Source organism: Microtus pennsylvanicus, chromosome 16 (assembly GCF_037038515.1).
Source record: "Microtus pennsylvanicus isolate mMicPen1 chromosome 16, mMicPen1.hap1, whole genome shotgun sequence".
In the NCBI taxonomy this organism is placed as follows: domain Eukaryota; kingdom Metazoa; phylum Chordata; class Mammalia; order Rodentia; family Cricetidae; genus Microtus; species Microtus pennsylvanicus.
Genome location: NC_134594.1, coordinates 13078289 through 13101308, shown reverse-complemented (window position 1 = coordinate 13101308; position 23020 = coordinate 13078289). Strand labels below are relative to the sequence as shown.

General features: G+C 42.2%; 1 protein-coding gene across 3 annotated transcripts in view; it reads left to right on the top strand.

Annotated features, from left to right (window-relative positions):
- Trpc3 (transient receptor potential cation channel subfamily C member 3) overlaps positions 1 to 22597 on the top strand; it is a 69029-nt gene extending 46432 nt beyond the window's left edge. Inside the window, exons 8-12 of one of the 3 annotated variants that reach the window (XR_012908083.1) lie at positions 1968 to 2163; positions 4064 to 4273; positions 7265 to 7301; positions 17731 to 17806; positions 21760 to 21777. Coding sequence is in view for 2 of the 3 variants with exons in the window: in XM_075950707.1 (XP_075806822.1) it covers positions 1968 to 2163; positions 4064 to 4273; positions 7218 to 7301; positions 17731 to 17806; positions 21760 to 21902 (709 nt within the window). In the remaining variant the exon portion in view is untranslated. Of the gene's footprint in view, positions 1 to 1967; positions 2164 to 4063; positions 4274 to 7217; positions 7302 to 17730; positions 17807 to 21759 lie in introns of all 3 variants that reach the window. The other 2 variants (XM_075950707.1, XM_075950708.1) reach the window with 2 other exon arrangements.
- The last annotated feature ends 423 nt before the right edge of the window (positions 22598 to 23020 follow it).

The window sequence follows — 23020 nt, the reverse complement described above, 5'->3', positions numbered from 1 at the left end:
AAACTTGCTCTCTATGAGAACAGAAGTCTTTACTCTCAGCCCTCTGTCCCCAGGGACTAACAATACTTCTAGAACATACGAGATGCTTCATTGATACTGGTTGAGTGGTTAAATGAATAAGTAAGTAAACGAGTATGGAAAACCGTGGGTCTATAGGCTTCATTATGATTTAGAATCAGTTAAAAAAATATTTTAAAGTACCGTTTTCATAAAGAGTTTCCTGGAGGGGGGAAAGAAAATTTTCCACCTGTGCTTCCTAATGAACTTGACCTGTGTGGCCGTCTGAGGGTTCTTTATTCACGTCACAGATCTGAAGGTCCTATGGCATCATGCACTAAATGCCAGTGGAGAAAAAGTCATGTGAGGGATGAAATTCTGTGCTCGGTGTGGCCAGGGCCTGCACACTACTTGTGCAGGAAGGACTGGGATGCCCTCATTCTGTGGTCTCCCTCCTCTTCCAGCTGAGCATGGTTTTCACGGAGGAGGTGGAGCCGGCTGCCACAATCTGTGTCCCACAGGCAGCCAACTGTGGATCGAATGATTCTTTTAAAAAACTGTGTCTGTATTGAACATGCACGTTCCTTCCCTGCCAGTATTCCCTAAAGACTGTAGTGTTTTAAACACTTATTTGCATGGCTTTGCATTATATTTGTTACCATAAGCAACCAAGAGATGGGTTAAGTAATTCCAGGGATGATACCCTGGTAACCTGAAAGTACAGTACCATTTATTTGGGATTCCCTTGCACATCCTCAGACACTGGTACGCATGCGGATCTCAGGAACTAATTCCCCACAGATGATGCGGGGTGACTGTGTGTTCTTGGGCCAAAAAATTCAAACGCGGCTGTTTACAGTGAGAAGCCTCTCCACCACGGGCTGGCTGGCCCTCAATCTATACATTGTCTTTCATTCTTGGAAGCCATGGTTTGGGGGGTTTTTTTTGAACACTTTCAGAGATTTCTTTTTTCCCCCAAAAAGAAGACTGTAAGTATTCATATAGCCCTCTCTTTTGTACTCAGATGACTAAGCAGGTCACACTTGCTGTGTTTCTTCACTTACTGCATCCTTGCTATCGTTTGTGTTATAAATGCATGCAGATAAATCTGCCTCGTTATCCCTAGTGCTGTACAGCATTCTGCCGTCTGGATGCACCGAAGCTCTTTAGCCTGTTCCCTGGGCATTGAGTTTGTTTTTATTCAAGGTGCAAATTACTTCATGGCAAGTCATAATGAATGGTGCATCGTTTTTTGAAGTGGATGTTTAGTTTTAAACCTAACCCAGGAATTCTGATTTAAATTTCCAAACAATTTCCAAACTGCCATCCTTTCGGGGGAAAGCATGGGTATGGTGATGTCACGCCAGCTTTCTCCCGATGAGTGAAGCTGAGCGCTGACACCAGCTCCCGAAAACCTCAGGGAATACCTGCTAAGTACAGTAACAATATGGACATGGTCTCATGTGCCTGGAATCCTGCCACTGAGAAGCTGGGCTGGATGCAGGAGGACCACTTCAAGGCCAGCCTGGGCCACATAGTGAAATATTGTCTCAAAAAAAAAATTGAAAAGTAATATATCAGGACAATTATTCTAGTTTTAAAATCTATGTTAGAAGCAGTTTAATTAGAGAGCTAGAGAGATGGTTTAGCAGTTAATAGCTCTTGTTGCTCTTGCAGAAGACCTGGGTTCGAGTCCCAGAATCCACAGGCTTAGTAACTCCAGTTCCAGGGTATCCGGTGCCCTTTTCTGACCTCCACAAGCACGGTGTACTCACGGTGCAGAGACATGCGTGTAAACAACACCGGTACACGTGAAGTAAGCAGTAATAGCTTTTTAAAAGGCAATTGTTCGGAGTTTACGATGATAGTATTTTATAGGAATATTTTACATCTGTCCAGCATCAGATACTAACTTGTTTTTATTTTTTAACACCGAAAGCTATTCATTACTGTGTTTAATTTTTCAACAGTGTTGAAGAAAGTTTCAAGACTTTGTTTTGGTCCATATTTGGACTGTCTGAAGTGACTTCTGTGGTCCTCAAATATGATCACAAATTCATCGAGAATATTGGATATGTTCTTTACGGAATATACAACGTAACCATGGTGGTGGTTTTACTCAACATGCTAATTGCTATGATTAATAGCTCATACCAAGAAATCGAGGTAAGTGTTTCCCACCCCCTGTGTCTCAGAAGTTTTAAGTAAACTATTACCTAGAAATACTGGCTGCAGGGGGATTACTACTCCTAGGCCACCCAGCCCTGCCCCTGGTAGAGGATATGGCAGTTGAGTTGATTATGTTCTTTAGGCAAAATATTCCATCCCTGGAAACCACCCTTCTTTGGGCTCTGGATCTGTTGGTTCCATGCATGGCCTTCTTAAGTGGTTTATACTTTTTTAATGTCTTTCTCATTTAGATATAGTGTCCTTGCTTAGCCGTGTGCTATCTCCACCAAACAGCTATGCTTGTCTGGGGTGTTGAAAACAGTGTCTCATTCTCCAGCTGACTTCCCAGGACCTCCCTATGTCACCCGGTCCTCCCACTCAGGGTGTTCCTTCTGCGCCATGTTCCCGGGTGTGGGGATCACAGGTGTGCAGCACCCCACCCAGCTTCTACCTGTGCTTCAGCGATGGATGTCCCTTACATAGCGTCCTCAGCACAGATGGCAGACATATTAGCTATCTTCTTGTTGCTGTGACGAGAATCAAAGTAAGGGAGGAAGAGTGTGTTTGGGCTGACAGTTCAAGGGTACCATCCATCATGGCAGAGAGAGCAGCAACTTCAGGCAGCGGCTCACACTGCATTCTCAGCCTGGACACAGACGAAGACGAGCATCCATCCTCAGCCCATTTTCTCCACTTGATGCAGTCCTGAGCCACAGCTACCCGCATTTACGGCAGACCATTCCCACCTACGTAAACTCTAAAAGCTCCCCCACAAGAGTGCCCCGGAGTTTATCTCTTAGGTGATCCTAGATCCTGTCACAGTGCTAACCAGTATTAACCAGTACAGCAGGTCCTACAGAGCCAAAGGCGCAGCACTGTGGATGTCTATGTGCGGGGTGACATCAGTGCAGCCTCTGAGGACTGCGGGAACCCGCTTGCTATACATACCTGCAGCCCTGCTTCATGTCCTCTGTCAGTGAGGAGGCTTGTGCCAAGCACCCTGGGGACCACTGGGAACAGAAAACGGTGGAGACGAGTCCTGGCCTCTGTAGGATATGTGACATTTGAGGACATGCAGTACAAGCACAAACTTCAAAACGTAACTGATCCAGTGAAGTGTGCTGGCGTACGTCTGTTATCCTGCACTTAGAAGGAAGTGGCAGGAGGCTAGCCTAAGCTACGGTGTGAGTCCCAGGCCAGCCTGTGCTACTGTGAAATCCTCAAAACAAAACAAATTAAGATGAATGAAGCAAAAATCAGTGTATCTAAATGCCATTTTTTCCCCTCTGCCTTCTAGAGTAAGATGCATGACTTCTATAGCAACCTGGGGTAATGGGCCTGGCAGAGGAGGGAGGGTGCCAGGGAATGAGAAGAAGCATGATGAATTGAAGGAATGGTTGGCGTGACAGAGGGAGACAGTGATTAATAGTTTTATCCTTCTTTGACCCTGAATTTTTCCTGCCTTTTTGCTTTACCTTGGAACAAAGAACAGGAAGTGCTGGTTACATCTAAGGAGGTGCAGACAGAGAGGTGTGGAAGAGAAAGCATTTGAGTAGCATATGTGTGAGTCTACGTTATGTAAACATGTAGGAATTACATGCCAATATGTGTAATTAGTTCCTTAACTGTTTAAAACATAATGTAGTTACTCTAAAAATATGTGTCAGGTCTAGAATGTCTGGTAAAATCTAGTAACTGTGGGACTGGAGATGCCTTAGAAGTTAAGAGCGAACGCTGTTGTTGAAGAGGGCCAGATTTAGTCCCCTGAACCCACATCTGCAATTGTAACCACACTCCTCTCTTCTGGCCACCACAGGTATATGTGCACGCACTAAAGTAAAAATAAAATCTTTAGGATTTCGTAACTACTTTAACAGTGAGCTTTGTCTTGTGCCAGGATGACAGCGATGTGGAGTGGAAATTTGCACGGTCAAAGCTTTGGCTATCGTATTTTGACGACGGGAAGACGCTGCCTCCGCCCTTCAGCCTGGTCCCTAGCCCAAAATCCTTTGTTTACTTCATCATGCGGATCACTAACCTTTCCAAATGCAGGAGGAGAAGACTGCAGAAGGACCTGGAGTTGGGAATGGGTAACTCCAAGTCCAGGGTAGGTATTGAGAACACACCAAGATCCTAAAACAAATGCTTCATGTCTTTCCCCTTGTCTTTTGACGCCTGTTTGTTAATTTCCATGCGTGAACTCGCACGATATTGAAGGTAGCTGTCTATTCCGTGGTCTCTCATAGACTAATACTATCTGCAGAGTGTTTCAAATAGTCACTTAGTCTATGTCCTATTTGGTGGGGGTCAGCTTCTCATGTAAACCCCCATAACATAAACAAGCAAATGAGAAGCAAGCTATTGCCACAAAATGCTTTGACTCGGCGTGCCCCACGCTTTCATCCGGCCACTCTGAAGTTAACCCTAACTTCCGGTCTCCCCCGGCATATGCACGTTCGCTAGTGCTATATTTAGAGAGGCTGAGCAAAGTCATCTTCCTATAGTGCCATAGACAGGAGCCTGGGCATTTTCTCAGTAGCAATGGATGCCCTTCGTAAGCAGGAACAAACGCCTCTGGCTTATGGTGGGACTTTGTCACTATGAACTTAGCTTCCATATATAGTGTGGGGGTAGGAGACACAGTGTTACAGATGTATTTAAAATAACAGGGAGCAAAGCAGACGGGAACAAATGTGTGAGATTCAAACACCGTTTCTGTTTAAAATTAAAAATGGGGTCCGGCATAATGGTGCCTGCCTGTAATCCCAGCGCTTGGTAGACTGAGGCAGGAAGATACAAAGTCAGAAGTCAGGTTGAGCTACATTGCAATTTTGAAACCAGATAGGACTAGAGTGAGATTCTGTCTTAGAAGAAAAATATGAAAATGGTGTCCAGCTATAATACTATAGACACCCAGGGAAACAATAAAACCCAGGTCTTGAGCAAAGGTAGAAGCTTTTTCTCTGTCGAAACTGGGGGAAAGACAAGATGGATGCAATTTAATCCCTTATGTTTTAAGGTAGACCTGTGTTTTCAAGAATTGTAATGACCCTAGAATCTTACTTCTACCGAAAGTGACCTTGCGCTGGGAGTGGGGTTCTGTGACACAGAACCTCCAAGATTGCACAGGGTTCTCAGTTTGAACCCCAGCACGGAAAAAAAAAAAGCGTAAAAGGAAGTGGTTATTTAAGGCTGTTTGTGTGACGTGGATGTGATCTGTCACTGCTGTCAGACTCTGGGTCAGTGGCTGGCTGTCCGTGCCTTGTTCAAATAACATCTCACAGATACAGTGAGTTGCCGCGGCGCGTGAGCGAGGAGGCAAAGCCGCTGGGTTAGGCTGGGTCTGAGCTCTGGCTCATCAGCAAGGCTCACAGATAAATGGCCTCACTGAAAAGAGGCGATCCACATGGCTTCTGTGTGGACTGAATGGGATTACTCTCCTCCGGCTCGTCAAACGTCAGTGCTCGTCCTCGTCAGATCCCACACCGCTCTGCTGTGTGTTTGGACCTGGTGCAGTGGTGTGAGGCAGATATCCTTAGCTCAGTTTTATAGCTGAGACACCGGAAGCCGTTCCCCCACACCAGATCACTTGTCCAGCAGCCAGTGCAGGGCATATTGAGGTTTTTCCATGCTTTGCCCTTTTCGGTCAGTGGAGATAGCCGGCTCCAACATCCTGGGTAGCTCCACCTACTGTTAAGATTGACAGTGTTTTGATAAATGTTTTGTCGCTTTAGGGAAGCTCAGCTTCTTAAGTCTTTATTAGCCTCTCTAACGTGGGGCTTACAATGTCACATGCCTCAGAGAACATATCTGGAAGTTTTCTTTTTGTGGGCAGCAGAGTTCATGGATCTTGTACCTGAAACGGTTATAGTGCAGGTGGTGGCTACCAAAAGCCAGGTAATCAGAGTTCTTAGACCTCTCCGAAGGCGCACAAGGAGAGCTGGCCACAGGGTGCTCACTCCTGCCATGTTGAGGCATTGCCAGGAGGAAGGAGCTTTTTTTCTCAGCTAGGAGAGCCTACCTTGGCCTCAAAGCTGACCTTGAACTTGTTATCCTCCTGCCTCACTCTCCCCAGCTTCTGGGGTTCCAGGCATGTGCCACTACATCAAGCTAAAGCTTTTCGATCTTACTCTTGGGCATAGACTTCCTCCATTAAATGAATTAAATAAAAACTCAAAGAAATGCCAATTTTTTTGTTGCTGCTCTGTTTTAGAGGAACGTTAAAAAATGTTTCCCTGCTGGGGCAGCTAAGCTCAGTCAGCAGGCAGATACTGACCCCTAGTGGCGGAGGGAAAAGTAACACCATCAAGCGCAGGCCCTGAATTGCCAGTGAGGCTCAGGAGGTAGAGAAAATATAATTGGGTGGGGGAGGGAACTTTTGAATCACATGGTATACATGGTATACATGGCAGCTTGCCCTTGAAGGATGGGAAGTCCCTGCTCATGCCTGCGTGAATAGGGACAGGGGTAGAGTCCCTTCTAGTTTTCTGCTCCTACCTACTCAAAACTTAATACAAGAGAGAGGATATGAGATAGATGATAGACAGACAGACAGATAGATAGATGAGACAGAAAATAAAGCTCCATTCTTGAACCCAATTTAAGAGTAAGGAAAGATGTTTGGGAAGAGGAATTACTTTAGGTGATATTGTAGGGCTTCAGAATGCTTTTAAGGCTACCAACACCTGTGATAGCTTCTGTTCAGCTTTAGGAGAGAAACTTGGGCTCAGCAGCCAATTAAAGCACTGAATAGTAAATGTTGCATGACCCCAGGAAAACTTATGCTAGGTAGGGGCCAGCTTCTAAGATACGTTCTTAATAAACAGCTCTGTTACACTGCGTTTTGTCAGTGCTTTGACGGAAGGGAACGTGTCTCTCACATGGATGTTTGCATTCGGGTATACTTAACCCCCTCATAAACGCCAACCCATACAAAATGTTCCTCAGAAGGGCTGACTCCAGAAATGCCAGCCAAGAGAATCAAATAGACTATATTTCTTATTCCAAATGATTGTATTCTAATTTACTAGGTTAATTGTATTTTTTCCTAGTTAAACCTCTTCACTCAGTCTAACTCGAGAGTTTTTGAATCACACAGTTTTAACAGCATTCTCCATCAGCCAACCCGCTACCAGGTAAGCACTCCTCAGCCCTTATCTATTTCCCTAACCATTGTGTGTGGTTCCTGTGTGTCTCTCTGGATGTGTGGAGTAATGCATCCTAAATTAGACTGTAAAGCCATACAGAACAGGGAGAGGAGGGCATTGGGGACTTCAAAAATCAGAGTTCAACCTTTTTTTGTGATCCTTTTCTTTGTCTCTCTTTTTTGGTTGTTAAAGAAGAATTTTTGTTGTTTCTTTAGTTTTTATTTTTTTAGGATTAAAATTCTTTATTTCTTATTTTCTTTTTTTTTATTTCTTATTTTCTTAAGATTGAAATGTGAACTCAAAGCCTTGCCCATGATACTACCCTGTTTGTTGTTGTTGTTGTTGTTTATTTATTTTATTTTGAGCCAGAGTCTCACTAAGGTTCCTGGCTTGACTTCCAACTCGGGCAGGCTATGGATTTTCAGTCCTCCTACCTCAGTCTCTCCAGAAGCTGGGAATGAAGGTCTGTGCCACCAGGCTCAGCAAGAAGGGTTGCTTTTGCAGTGTTGACAATGAAGTATTTCTATGGTTTTTAAAAGTTAGATTTTGGCCTGGGTCGGAAAAAGCATGAGATAAATCCGGACTAGCTGAACATAGAGGACAATGAGGAATACTGAGAACTCAGGAACAATCGCAGTGGGTTTTTGATCCTACTGCACGTACTGGCTTTGGGGGAGCCTAGGCAGTTTGGATGCTCACCTTAGGAGACCTGGATAGAGGTGGGCGGTCCTCGGCTTCCCACAGGTCAGGGAACCCTGATTGCTCTTCGAGCTGATGAAGGAGGGGACTTGATCGGGGGAGGGGGAGGGAAATGGGAGGCGGGTGAGGGGAGGAGGCAGAAATCCTTAATAAATAAATAAATAAATAAAAAATAAAATAAAAGTTAGATTTATATGTTTTATGTGAGAGTGTTTTGCCTATGTGTACATATGTACACCGCATGAATGTTTGGTGCCCACGGGGGTCAGAAGAGGGCATTGAGTCCCCTGGAACTGGAGTTACAGATGGTTGTAAACCACCACGTGGGTACTGGGACTCGAACTTGGATCATCTGCAAAAACAAGAACACTTAACCACTCAGTCATTGCTATAATTTCCAAAGAACAGATATTTGCATAAGCCGTGCCCTGGAGGAAGGAGTGGAAACTATTAGAATATTAGGATTATATTAGAATAGTGATGCTCTCATACAAAAACACTAGTATGAGTTTCACGAGGTTTTATTTCCATGAAATCGATTTTGCGAATGATTGCTATTGTTTTGTCAGTACAACCTTAAAATATCTTTTGAATGGTGATGTTATGTGCAGATTTGGACACTGTTATCTAGCACGGAAGAGGCTATAGTTCTGTTTCATCTGGCTAGTCATTTTGACCCTCGTGGCTTTAAAGTCTAATATGTCTAAGGTGTAGAGAGGATCAAGACATTTATAGCATCTGTGGCATTAATCAGTGAGAATAACCCACCTCTGCGTACTGTTTCCTTAGAAGAGAAAAACTTGGCAAACCTGATTGACCGTTGATTGTTGAAGCCTTCCTTTGTTTTGATGACTTTACAGTCTGTTAGATGGTGGTGCTTAGTTTATTTCATCCCCATCTTCGACTGATAGAAATAAAGCCAGGATTTTTATTACAGCCTAACAGAAATAGTCAAGTGTTTTTACTGTGTGTTTATCATGGATGAACTTGGCCATGTTATGTTTGATGATCCACATGCCCTTCTTGATGACTTTCCAATTAAGAGGAATTTTTAATAGTTAAACTATCAACCTTTACCTGTGATCTGAGCTAAGGACGTTTTTACCAGTGTGTGAATGCCTTCAATTGTTTTAGCTGTTATTTTCCTGCACTGGACTTTTTAATTTTTGGAGTCAACTTGACAAGCTCTTGTGGCTTTGGGAATTTATGTGCTATTAAAATATCTAGTATGTAATGACCTTTAAACTTATATACATTCGGTTCTTTCACTTTTCATATGAAATAGTCAATGTATGTAGAATATACTTGAAGGTCTAGATTTATTTTTTTCTGGATGATTATGTCCATCTAGGGTCATTATGTTGAATATTGTTTTGTTTTCTGTTGACATTTCATTTACTAAATTCCTATAGCAGGTTGACTTATTCTTAGGTGGGTGTTTTGTATTAGGCTCCGTTTTCTGTCTATGAATGCTATGTGACCATACATAGTTTAAAACAAAGTCAAACAAATCGTATGCAAGTTGATATCCTTCTTTTCTTCAGGACTTTTATTTTGCAAGATTACCTGGCTATTCTTTTTTTTTTTTTTTTTTTGAGTTTTAGTTAGCCTGTCTAGTTCACACAATCTCTGGCTGGTGTTTTAAGGAAGATTGGGTTAATGTTTCATGACTTGACTCTTTCTGGTGTCTCTTTTCTGGATTTTTATTTTTTTGTGTGTGGTTGATTGGTTGGTTGGATGGATGGATTTTTCTGATGTTTATTTGGTTTGGTTAATCAGAGATAACGTCTTCTATAGTTCAGATTGTCTTCAAACTCAGTATGTAGAAGAAGCTGGCCTTGACCTCCTGATTCTACTTGAACTCTGCCCACTGGATGCTGGGATTTACAGGTGTTTGCCATCATGCCCAGATCTGTACAGGCCCTTGTGTCTTGTATCATTATCTGTAACATATTCAGTTGGTTAAAAAGTCTCCCAGAATGGTTAAACAGCAACTACTGAAGGGCTAAAAGACGATAGAATGAATTATTATTTCTTCTTATGTTCAAGAGCTCAGGTCACCAAGCCCTTCTGGAATGTGGCTGAGAGTGTCTGATGAGACCCAGACCTTCTCTGTCTATTGCTGTTTCTGTGACAAAGGGCGTGTACCACTGAACCTGACTTTAAACACAGCAAATTTTGAAAGGGAAAGTTTTATGCCTCTATACATAAATTTCCCTGAGGTATCTTGTTTATTTTCCCTTTTGGTGAGGTTTCGTTAAGGAGAAACTTTGCTCAGACTGCCTCTAGAGACTCTTGAACTCCAGAAGAATTTTACAGGAGTCTATTTTCCATCATTGTCCCTTTAGGCTGTGAGTGCAAAATTCCATAGACTTTTCCTAAGCATAGTTTCAAGAGACGTAACTATCTCGCAGCATCTTACACTAGAGCATGTGGAAGTTTGGCTTCCTGGATTTACTAAATAATACCACTAGCCCCTAATGTATCTAAGCAGCAACTGCGTGTCTTGACCTACGATGGTTTGTGGGCCGAGTTCTGTGACCTGTCATGGAGCTGGAAAACAGAAACTCATGCGTTCTTTAGGATCACCCTTCTGCTAAACAAAGGCTTTTTATCAAGCTCAGGTGTTCTCTCTTTACTCCCAACACGCCTGCCTCACCTTAACTCTTATTTGTGTATGCGTGTTGTATGTTCATGCAGGTATGCGTGTGTGCAAGTGTATATGTGTGTGAATGTGCTAGGTGTCTTCCTGGGTCACTTTTCACCTTATCTCTGAATGAACTCATAACTGTGGATTTGGCTAGATGGCTGACCAGTGAGCCCTAGGGACCCACCAGTCTCCCCCTCCCTCCCCTCAATGGTTTCATGAGGATGCTGTAAACCTGAACTCAGATCCTCATTCTTTTTTCAAGGTCTCTCTTTGTAGCCCTGGCCATCCTGGAACTCACTCTGGAGACCAGGCTGGCCTCGAACTCAGAGATTTGCCAGCCTCTGCCTCTTGAGTGCTGGAATTAAAGATGTGTGCCACCACACCCAGCCTAGGGCTTCATTCTTACATAGCAAGTGCTTTACCAATTCAGTCATTTCCCCACCTTAAGTTTTAAGAAGTTTTAGGCTGAGTGTGGAAGCAAGTACACATCTGTAATATCAATATTTATGAGACTAAGAAATGAGTATAGTGGATTTGAGGCCTGACTGGGCTACATAACCAAGACCTTGTCTCAAAACAACAACAACAACAGCAAAAGTTTTATTTTATTCTTTGGAAAGAGGTTTCTAAGAACATCATTTTACAGAAGACTGTTTTAAATCTATACTTCGTCTTACTTTCTTTGGCAACCAAGATGCTCACAGCGCGTGGATGCTTATTTACTTATCATGACCATATCATGCCGCTACACCTTGCTTTAATAAGTGCTAATGTTTTGACATGTTCTTTTGTCATTCTTCAGTCATTGATGCAACGAAAACACTCTGCTAACTTGTTTCCTTCCCTAGATAGAGAGCTTCACCTTCTTCTTGGGTCTCATGTCTGCTTTTCTCATCCCTACTTTTGTATATTTTACCACTTATAAAAATATACCCATAGCATTATGCATCAGCTTGGGGGGGGGTGTTTGTTTGCCTGGGTTGGTTTGTAAAGATTTGTTATTATTTTTAATTAGAAGAGGTGGTGTGCATACATTGAGTGTAGTGCCTGTAGAAAAAAAGGCATCGGATCCCCTGGAGCTGGAGCTGTATACAGGTGGTTGTGAGTTGCCCAGCATGGGTATTGGGAATCAGATTTGGTTCCCCTGGAAAAGCAGTACGCACTCTTAACTGTTGAGCTATCTCTCCAGCCCCTTTCGTGTGTATTTCCTATGTATGTAAATAATATAATAAAAATTGTTACAGATACGCCTTTTTGCAGTCAAAAGTTTTCCATATTGCTACATGGATATCTCATTTTTAACTGTCGTGTGATTTCCCATTGTGTCAACAAACCACTTTGTTAACTTTCTCCAAAGGACATTTACTTTCACTTTCTACTTTTGACTATTATCAATAGTATCATATGACTATCTTAGGATATGTCTCTTTTCACATTATAAGAGGTTTTTTTCTAATTACATTCTTAGGTAATATATCTCTAATTACATTCTTTTTTTAATATTTATTTATTTATTTATTATGTATACAATATTCTGTCTGTACGTATGTCTGCAGGCACCAGACCTCATTCCAGATGGTTGTGAACCACCATGTGGTTGCCGGGAATTGAACTCAGGACCTTTGGAAGAGCAGGCAATGCTCTTAACCACTGAGCCATCTCTCCAGCCCCCTCTAATTACATTCTTAAAAGTAGCTGTATTTCTATTTTCAGCAGGAGGTACACATAAAGACTTCTTAGCTTCCTCACGAGCACTTGAACTTATAATTTAAAAAAAGAGATAAAAGAAAGAGAATGTCAACTACAAAACAACCGGCCTATACGCTCCAAAACTGATGCATCATGGTGTCCGTCTATAACCTTAACACCCAGGAGGCTAAGACAAGAAGATTGCCAGGAGGGGCTAGTGAGATGGCTCATTGGTACATACTGCTCTTGCAGAGGACTTGGCTTCACTTCCCAGCAGCCATGGAAGGCAGCTCATAGCCACCTATAACTCCTGATCCAGGGAGTCTCAGTCCCTCTTCTGGCTACTTGCATGCACATACCCCCACATAGGAACACACACACACACACACACACACATATATAGTGAAAAATAAAAGTTTTAAAAAGTAAAAGTGACACTGTGTTAGAGATCAACACTTGCTTGGGGAAATGGCTCATCGGGTAAAGAACTTGCCGCACAATTATGAAAACTTGAATTTGGATTCCCAGAACTCATATAAAACTTAACACAATTGTGCTTGCATATCTGTAATCCCAGTGCTCCTCCAGGGAGGGTGGCAGAAAGGAGGCTCCCAGAAGCTCAGGACAGCTGCCCTGGTGTGTGCAATGGCAAACAAAACCCCCCTCACACAAGGTAGAAGACAAGGACCATTCCTCCGGCTTCCACACACATGTCACATGTATATGCAATCGCCTTCACACAGACGTGCACACATCACACACACACAAGTTAATTTATTCATTAATTAATTAACAAATCAATGATGCATGATGTCCAAAAAGAACATTGTGTGTATCTATAACATTTAAATCTAGGTTCTGTATAGGAAAGAAATCTTTCTCTTACCACAATGATCTCCAGTTCTGTTCTTTTTTCCTACATATGTTATAATTCCATTCTTCTTTAGAACAAAACTGAATTCCCTATGTACGTATACATTTTCTTAATCCATCCGTTGATGGACATTTCGGCTGGTTTCATGCCCTGTCGACAGTGGAGAGTGCAAAAATAAACTAGAATGCGTGGGAACCCCTGTGCTGTGTTGACGTGGGGCCCCTACACCATACCCAACAGAAGTAGGCCCAGAAATGAACTGGGTCATTTGCTAGTTTTCCTTTGGTTTCTCGAGGACCTTCCACCCTGATTTCCATAGTGAGATCATATGTTTGTCAGGCAATAAGGGCAGAGGTTAGTTCATCCTTGTTCCTTCCTATGTCTTAGGTCTGTTTTCCCTCTGACTTAATCACCTGGAGCAAACCTGCAATCCCTAGGACCACACAGTTAGTAGGGAGTAGGTCATTAGCTCCTTTTCTCAGAGACAAGTACAGTTTTAACAAGCTGTAGAGGAAGCACTCCTCGCTTTCTCGTGGAACAATCAGAGAACAAAAGAGTTGTAGGACCCAGGAGTTCTTGTTTCTCAGGCGTTTTCCTTGTGGGAATGAGCAAGCCCCAAGGGAGCGGTATGGACCCAGATGCTGGTGAAAACGTCCTTAGACTGTAAAGTAACTGGTGTTCTCTGTAACCAGCATGGAACTTACTGTTAATCCAGGGACAACTGGGAGGGGGGGATCTCATTTGATTTAAGACAGCATTTCACAGATATTTTTCAGAGCAGTGGTCCTTGACCAGCCTAGTGCTACAAACCTTTAATACAATGTCTGGTTTGTGGTGACCCCAATCATAAAATTACTTTGTCGCTACTTCATAACTAATATTGTTACTGTTACGAATCATAATGTAACTATCTGACATGCAGCCCACGGGTTGAGGACCACTGTTTCAGAGCATCGAGAATGTTTCCCTAGATGTTTTCATTCATACAGTTACACCTTCAGTCCGCTTGCCTCATTTGTAGCTACTGTGTGCGGCAAGGATCAACTTCTTGGCTTTCCTACAGGAGAATCTATGACCCAGCACCACATGTAAATGATCTTTTCTCCATCTCTTTAAAAAATAGTTATTGTTTATTATCATTATTAATCGCCATTTTATTTTATTTGGATGGGTATTTGTCTGTGTTTATGTCTGTGCATCATATGCATGCCTGAAAAAGGCATCGAGTACCCGGGAACTGATGTTACAGACAGCTGTGAGCCACCGTGTGAGAGCTGAGACTTGAACTCGCAAGAGCAGCCAGTTCTCTTGATTATTGAGCCATCTCTCCACCCCTGTATGTATGTATGTATGTATGTATGTATGTATGAGTGTATGTGTGAGGATGTGCATGAGCGTGCATGTGTGTGTGTGTGTGTGTGTGTGTGTGTGTACTACAGTATAAAACTGGCTCTCAGTAAATGGTAAATGAATAAGTGAGCTTAAAAATCTGTCTTTCCTGGTCTGGTTTCCTTTGAAGGAAGAGCCAGGTCAATCCCAAGATTTCTCAGAAGCTCTGATGGAAGGACAAAGGGAACACTAGTTCTATGTCCTTGGCAAGGTTGTGGCTTGAGCTAGGGTTGAGGTCTCGAAGGAGTTAAGGATTCAGCGCCTGTGAACCCAACTTTTCCTTCTGAAGGCCTTGGTCATTAGTCTTAAGGCAACTGTGCCTGAGGTATCCTATGTTCTCTTTGCCAACATTGTTTGATTTAGCTCTCTGCTGACCTTGGCCCATTCTCCTCTTGTAAAATAGAATATAACATGATGTACTTCTTAATAACTTGCTTGGCATAAACCCTCAGATTATGCAAAACCTCCTGGTCCTAGCTCTCTATCGTCTATATTTTCTCATCCCCAGTCCTCCCACCTGGCAGTTTGGGATGCTGATTCCTGCAGGTTTGGGTTGGAATATGACTGGGGACACAGGATTTTTAAGAGCATGGGATCTCTGTTGTCACATAGCTGTCATTTTTCTCTGACACTGGCATTTCAGATTGTCCTCCCCCCCCCTTTTAGTCACCTTAATATCTCACAGATCACTTAGATTCAAATGTTTTACTGCCTTAAAACTTGAGTAGTTTTTTTTTTCCATTCTCATAATGACTACCTTTTATCTCAGGCTCCCCCATCTTTTTCCTGAACCATCTTTTAAGTGTGATAGTTTTATATATGTGTGCACAGAATGTATACAGTGCACCCTGAATTATGAAGCAACTCATGAATGTACAAAGCCACACCCACCTGAGTGACAGCAGTATTTGCTTGTTGCCATTAATTTGCATTTTCTTTTATCACACATCTCTGCCAACATCTAAGAGGCAGCTGCACTCCTAAAATTTGGGTTCCTAATCCTCTTGCTTTTCTTTTTTTTTTTTTAAGTACCTGGAGGGACAGCCGTGGGTGCTGGGAACCGAACTCTTATATTTTTGGTTGTGAGCCTAGCCTTTAACGGCTGAGCCATCCCTCCAGGCCTCCTCTTGCTTTTCTTTTCAGATGTAGGTCTGTCACACCTAAGAATATTCCAGGAACACATAGAGCCTAGATTTCCTGGGTTCTGAGCTCTGTAATATAGCTTTATACCGTGTGAGATATTTTGCAACTGGACATTTTCATTTACTGTCATGCTTCTTTCTGTTTGTTTGGTTTGGGCTTTGGTTTGTTCTGAGACATGGTCTCACTATGCAGCCCTGGCTGCCCTGGAACTCACTATGTACTCCAGACTGTCCTCAAACTCACATATGCACCCAAATGCTAGAATTAAAGGCAGGTGCCACCGGGCCCGGCTTTAGCACCATGCCTCTAAGATCCATCCCGTGTGTGTGGCTGTGGTTCATTTATCAGATAAATGAGCACAGGGAGCTCACACTGTGTGAGGCTCTATTTCCCTTTCTTCCTGATGCTTGTCTAGATTGTTCGGTGCTTGCTGTTTAGGACAACATGGCTTCTAACTCTACTGTCATGTCTCTTGGCCACTTGTGCAGTTTTGGGAACATTTTGCTAGTGCTGGGCTTTAGAAGATAGCACCAAGTTGTTCCCAAAGTGTCTTGTCCATTTGCTCTCAAGCCAGGAAAATGTAACCGTCTCCATTGGCCCATGGCTTCTTTAGCAGCTGTCTTTATCGAGTGTATGCCTTGTTCATTTTCATTATTAAATGTCAACCTGCATCTCCCCTTTGTTACAATATGCACGTCCTCAGGAATAGACTGTATGTGTGTTCTATAAGTTTGGTACCATGTATGAATCCATTTCTGTGAAATACTTAGGTGTCTTTTTTCCTGTTTAAAAATATCAATTATTTGAAATTTTCTTTGTTAAAGAAAATACAATAGTTGAATAAAGTAATATTTATTCTAAATTTCTTACAGCAATTACTAATATTTTCTCCCATTTTGTGATTTCCTTTTCTGTTTTTAATAGTATCTCTGTATGTAGAAGTTTCTAAATCATAATAAAGTTCAAATTATCTTTTTTCTATTAATTAGAATGTTTATTGTGTTTTTAAAAAAACCACCTGGCAGTGGTGGCACACACCTTTAATCCCAGCACTCAGGAGGCAGAGGCAGGTGGATTTCTATGAGCTCGAGGCTAGCCTGGTCTACAGAGTGAGTTCCAGGAAAGCCAGGGCTACAGAGAAACCCAGTCTCAAAAAAGTAAAACCAAAGCAAAAAATATGTATATGTATTTTCTGAAATAATGATATTTTTCTTAAAGGATTAAAAAGCTTCATCTTTCACATGTAAATTCAACTGGAATTAATTTTTTATACATGGTATGAGTTTGCCATCCAAATTAAGTTTTTTCTCATGAATAAATAATTATCCTACAAGAATATTTATTTTGGCTTAGAGAAATAGTTGAAATATATGTTGTTATGAGAACAAACATGTAATGTAACAAAATATGTGAAATTCAGAAAACACTAAATATAGCAAATAATTATACACACCACACACATCATACACACACCACACACACACACACCACACACACACCACACACACACATCATACACACACATAAAATTTTAAACAAAGATGCTAGACTACCAGCACCCAAAAACCAACAGTAATTCTCTTTGAATGGTGGGGTTATTGGTGATTTTGTTCTTGTCTTTTGCTGTTTGCTCTAGAGAGAAATAACCTTGTGTCTATGGTAACAGCAGAGCTCAGAGCACCGCAGAGAGAAACCATTGGAAGATAACCTTTGATATCTTCCAACCCAAGTCTTACAAAAAGCTTTTTCGTTCCTGAGATTAAAAAAGAAAGGAGCACAGGTGGGGGTGATGTAGTAAGTTCCAGCAGGAAGTGAAAGGGCTAAGCTCTGCCCCCGGGGAAATTCTCTGAGAACAGTCATCTAGAGCCCTGCCTGTGCTGTCTGTGCTACAGGGATGTAAGGCTGTCTGCAGAGCGGCCTGGACGTTCTCATGTGTCGCATTGCTGATTTAATCATTTCTTTTCGCCTAACAGCAGATAATGAAAAGACTCATAAAACGCTATGTTCTGAAAGCACAAGTAGACAAAGAAAATGACGAGGTGAATGAAGGTAAGCATCTCCAGCAGAGACACCTTTCTTCATAGCTAACTTAGGGAACACGGGAGCTGAGGCAGGGCTATGCTGCAAGTTCAAAGCTGCCTTGGGCTACAGAGTGCCTGCTAGACCAACCGGAAAGACCTAGCAGAACACTGTTTCGAGAAAAGGGTTTTAAGTCCCAAACCAAATAAATTAAAATTGGAGGCTAGCACCACAGCACAGATCTAGAGTCAGAAAGAAATAAACCTGGGGCGGGAGAGGTAGCTCAGTCGTGAAGAGAAAGTGCTACTCGGAGAACCTGAGTTTGATTCCCGTCATTCATGTTGGGCAGCTCACAGCTACCTGTAACTCCAGTTGCAGGGACTCCAGTGCCTCTGACCTCTGCAGACACCCGTACTCATTTGCAGACACCTATGCAGACACACGCAGACATGCACAGACACACACATGTACACGCACACATAGAGAGAGAGACAAATTAAAAATAAATGGAAGCTCCTTTCCAACCCAGGTAAGTTCCGACTGGATCTGCCTGTCCTGATAAGAGAAAAGCTAACTTAGCAAACACTGTTGATGAATGAGCTTTGAAGCCGTTTCCAGGTGAAAACAATGAGTCCTTTTCAAACCTGAGTCAACCCCGCTGGAATGTTTTCATAGAAAAAAAAATCTATCAATATATAATAAAGGACCAGGAAAAATTCCTATTATGCTAGCCTATACGTAGGCTCAAGAAGGTAGTGTTGGAGGCCAGGCGATGGTGGCACACGCCTTTAATCCCAGCACTCGGGAGGCAGAGGCAGGCGGATCTCTGTGAGTTCGAGGCCAGCCTGGTCTACAAGAGCTAGTTCCAGGACAGGCTCCAAAGCCACAGAGAAACCCTGTCTCAAAAAACCAAAAAAAAAAAAAAAAAAAAAAAAAGAAGGTAGTGTTGGGATGGAGTTAGAATGGAGACAGAAAACTTATCAGTTGCCCCACATCTTTGGAGTACAGAGCTAGCTATGGACGCGGGAGGAACTGTGTGACTGTAAAAACGCCAAAAGTCAGCAGTGTTGAACCCTTGTCCCAAAGAGGGATGTCAGTGAGAAGCAAGTTTAAAGAAAGTTCTTTTCCTGTTGTTGTTGTTTTTTGGTTTTTGAGACAGGGTTTCTCTGTGAAGCTTTGGTGCCTGTCCTGGAACTAGCTCTGTAGACCAGGCTGGCCTCAAACTCACAGAGATCCGCCTGCCTCTGTCTCCTGAGTGCTGGGATTAAAGGTGTGTGCCACCGCCACCGGGCTGAAGAAAGTTCTTAGTAAGAAAGTTGACTACACAACATATAAGCATATTAGATGAGGTAATTCTTTTTATCCAGGAAGCAAAAGTTCAAGGCTGAATTCTGTATTTACTGGATTCAGAATCAAAGAAAGAAGGTCTGGGGATGAGGGGCTCACTGTGGGAGAAACTTCACTCGGGCCTCTAGACTTGTTTAAAACCAGACCCACAATATTCCTCCATTTTCTCTCTTTCTTTCTTTCTTGCCACAAAATGAATCTGGTGTATACTCTTTTTTTTTTTTTTTTTTTTTTTTAGTTTTTTCGAGACAGGGTTTCTCTGTAGCTTTGGAGCCTGTCCTGGCACTAGCTCTTGTAGACCAGGCTGGCCTCGAACTCATAGAGATCTACCTGCCTCTGCCTCCCGAGTGCTGGGATTAAAGGCGTGCGCCACTACCGCCTGGCCCTGGTGTATACTCTTGAATAAGAGTTAAAACTTCCATGGACTGGAGAGATAACTCAGAGGTTAAGAGCATTGGCTACTCTTACAGAAGTCCTGAGTTCAATTTCCAGCAACCACATGGTGGCTCACAACCATCTGTAATGAGATCTGGTGCCCTCTTCTGGCCTGCAGGCATACATGCAGACAGAACACTGTATACATGATAAATAAATCTTTAGCAGGACAGTGGTGGCTCACACCTTTAATTCCAGCACTCAGGAGGCAGAGGCAGGTGGATCTCTATGAGTTCAAGGCCAGCCTGGTCTACAAGAGCTAGTTCCAGGACAGTTAGGACTGTTACACAGAAAAATCCCTCTCTTGAAAAAACAAACAAACAAAAGAATTAAGACTTCCTTAAAATAAAAAGATTTTCATGGTATGTTTAAATTTTTTTTGTGTCCAGGGCTCCATACATGCTAAGCACATGCTGTATTACTGAGTTACAGCTCATTTGATATTTTATATAATAAAAGAACATACAGAGCTGGAGAGATGGCTCAGTCATTAAAGGCTAGGCTCACAACCAAAAGAACATACATGCTGGAGCATGGTAAAACATGCCTGTCATCCTAGCACTCAGGTGGTAAAAGCAAGAATATCAGGAGTTCAGGGCCCATCTTAGCTACACAGTGAGGTTGAGGCTTGGGTTACATGAGACCCTGTCTCCATAATAATAATTACCAGTCATAGAAATTATACTTTAAAAGTCTCATAAAACTGTCATGATAAAAAGCCACCCTACATTGTACCCCATACATATATATAAAATCACTATTTATCAATTAAAAATAAAGATTATTAATAAAAGGAAATATCTTCAAAGAGACTTCTTCATCATGCTATTCTATTATTTAAAAAGATGAATTCTGAGTTCCACTGAGATCCAGAATGGAGTCTTAGGATATAGGTAATGTTCTGCCTCTAAATTTGCTTTTAATGTCAATGACTTCTCTGCATCCCAGTTGGATAGCTCCCAGAACAGCCCTGTGTTCCACTGTAACCCGTGTATGCTCAGAGTGCTGCCAAGCTGAGTGCGGGAGCAGCTGGGTTTTAACCTCTAAGCGCTGCGTCCCCTGAAGAGATAGGAGCCTGCGTGGTGCAGTGAGCATCTCTGCTGGCTTCCTCTGCTCCTCACACCCTGGCCTCTGTACCAGACAGACCCAGCCCTGTGTTCAGGCCACTGACTAGTGAGCAGCTCCCTTTGTGTCCTCTCTTTCTCTTCATCAAATTTGATTTCAACATCTATGTACTTGCAAATTAATTAAATTCATTTTTAGTAAAGCAATGGACAATAACTGATGTGGGTATGTCAACCCTCCAGGGGGAACAAAAGGACTCCTTATGTCTAGCAAGGGGATAGTGTGACTGTTTAGGGGAAGGTGTAACTGGAGGGTTTTTTTTCTGCCCAGTTCCTAAATAACCACTCTGAGACTTAATATTAATTACAATTGCTTGGCCAATGGCTCAGACTTATTACTAACTAGCTCTTATATTTAAATTAAGCCATTTCTATTCATCTGTGTATCACCACGAAGCCCATGGTTTAACAGGAGTCTTACTCCTGAGGCTGCTGGCATTTCTCTGGCTCCACCTTCTTTTTTTCCTGTTCTCAGTTTGGCTTTCCCACCTAGCTATATTCTGCCCTGCCATAGGCCAAAGGAGCTTTATTCATCAACCAATAAAAACAACACATATCCACAGCATATAGAAGGGCATCCCAGGGGCTGGAGAGATGGCTCAGAGGTTAAGAGCATTGCCTGCTCTTCCAAAGGTCCTGAGTTCAATTCTCAGCAACCACATGGTGGCTCATAACCATCTGTGGTGGGGCCTGTAGGCATACACACAGACGGAACATTATATACATAATAAATAAATATTTTTAAAAAAAAGAAGGGCATCCCATATCAGAAAGGGTTGTTTGTTTGGTTTTGGTTTTGGAGGTATAGTCTTTCTGATCTACATAGAACTTGTTATATAGAACAGATTGATCTCAAGCTCACAGACCTGCCTCTGGCTCCCAAGTGTTGGGATTAAAGGCGTGCGCCACCACCGCCCAGCTAAGGTGGTGAACACCTTAAAGGAAAACTTGAAATATCTACCTTGGAGACTTTCTGAAGCAAATTTATTCAGACTGACTGAATTTCGCTTTGTCTTTTTGTCTGAATATCAAGAACAAATCATGACTTACACATATTTTTTAATACAAATACTCTAGGTGAACTGAAAGAAATCAAGCAGGATATCTCCAGCCTCCGTTATGAACTTCTGGAAGACAAGAGCCAAGCCACGGAAGAACTAGCCATCTTGATTCATAAACTCAGTGAGAAACTGAACCCCAGTGTGCTGAGATGTGAATGAGGTAGCATCCTGCAATCAAGCTTTGACAATAGCACAAATGTGGGCAATAATATTCTTAAGTATGAAATACTTGAAAAACTATGGTGTAAAGCTCTAGTCTTAACTGTGTTTATCATGCAGAACTTTAAAATTAAGCTAGGTGGCAATGATTTCCATTACATGAAAATGATTTCAGCAATTGACCTCAACATTACAAACAGTGACATGCTATTGTATTTAGAAGCCCAGGATTAATGTCACTGACATTTTTGTTATGTTTGTCTTTATATTACCTGTTAGCCTCTAAGAGACTGTAAGCCCCTTAGGGGACAGGGACCACATCAATGTCATCTTTATGTCTCCAACATTTAGTGCAGTGCCTGATACATAGTAGGTGCTTGGTAAATGTTGACACCAACTGACCTGAACAGCCAATAGCATCCAAGAACAGACAAAAGACCATCGCTATGTAGCATATCCTCTCAGCCGAATGCTGAAGTGATTTTTTTAAGAATAGAAACTGAAGATGTTCTACAACCAGCTATGACTTGTTGAGATTTTTCTTAGACTTTTAGGCATCACTGACAATCCTCAGAGCTTTGGAACTCAAGTGGCGAATTTCACAGTGAAATGAGCTAACTGAAAATAGAGTGACCCCACATATTTAAGTTTCATAGGATTGTTCAAAAACAATCATTAAAGATTTTTCTAAAATATATGTGTTTGTGTCCTTTCTCTTCGTATCTTTGGTTTGATGATGTAAACATAGTCAATAAAGAAGTGGTTTTTCAAGTTGGGGGTTATTGTAAGCTTTATTTTGGTATCTTCTAATGTGTACCTCTAATGTTTTGATGCTAAATTTCAACAACTGACTCCTTGTCTTGCCTTCTGCTCCTTTCTGGGGTTTATATCTTAGATACTTAGTTACTGTTCTATTGCTGTGAAGAGACTCCATGGCCAAGGCACCTGTTATAAAAGAAAGCATTTCAGCACTGGGAGGCAGAGGCAGGTGGATTTCTGTGAGTTCAAGGCCAGCCTGGCCCACAAGAGCTAGTTCCAGGACAGGCACCAAAGCTACAGGGAAACCCTGTCTCGAAGAAGAGGAAAAAAATAAAAAAGCATTTAATTGGTTTCAAAGG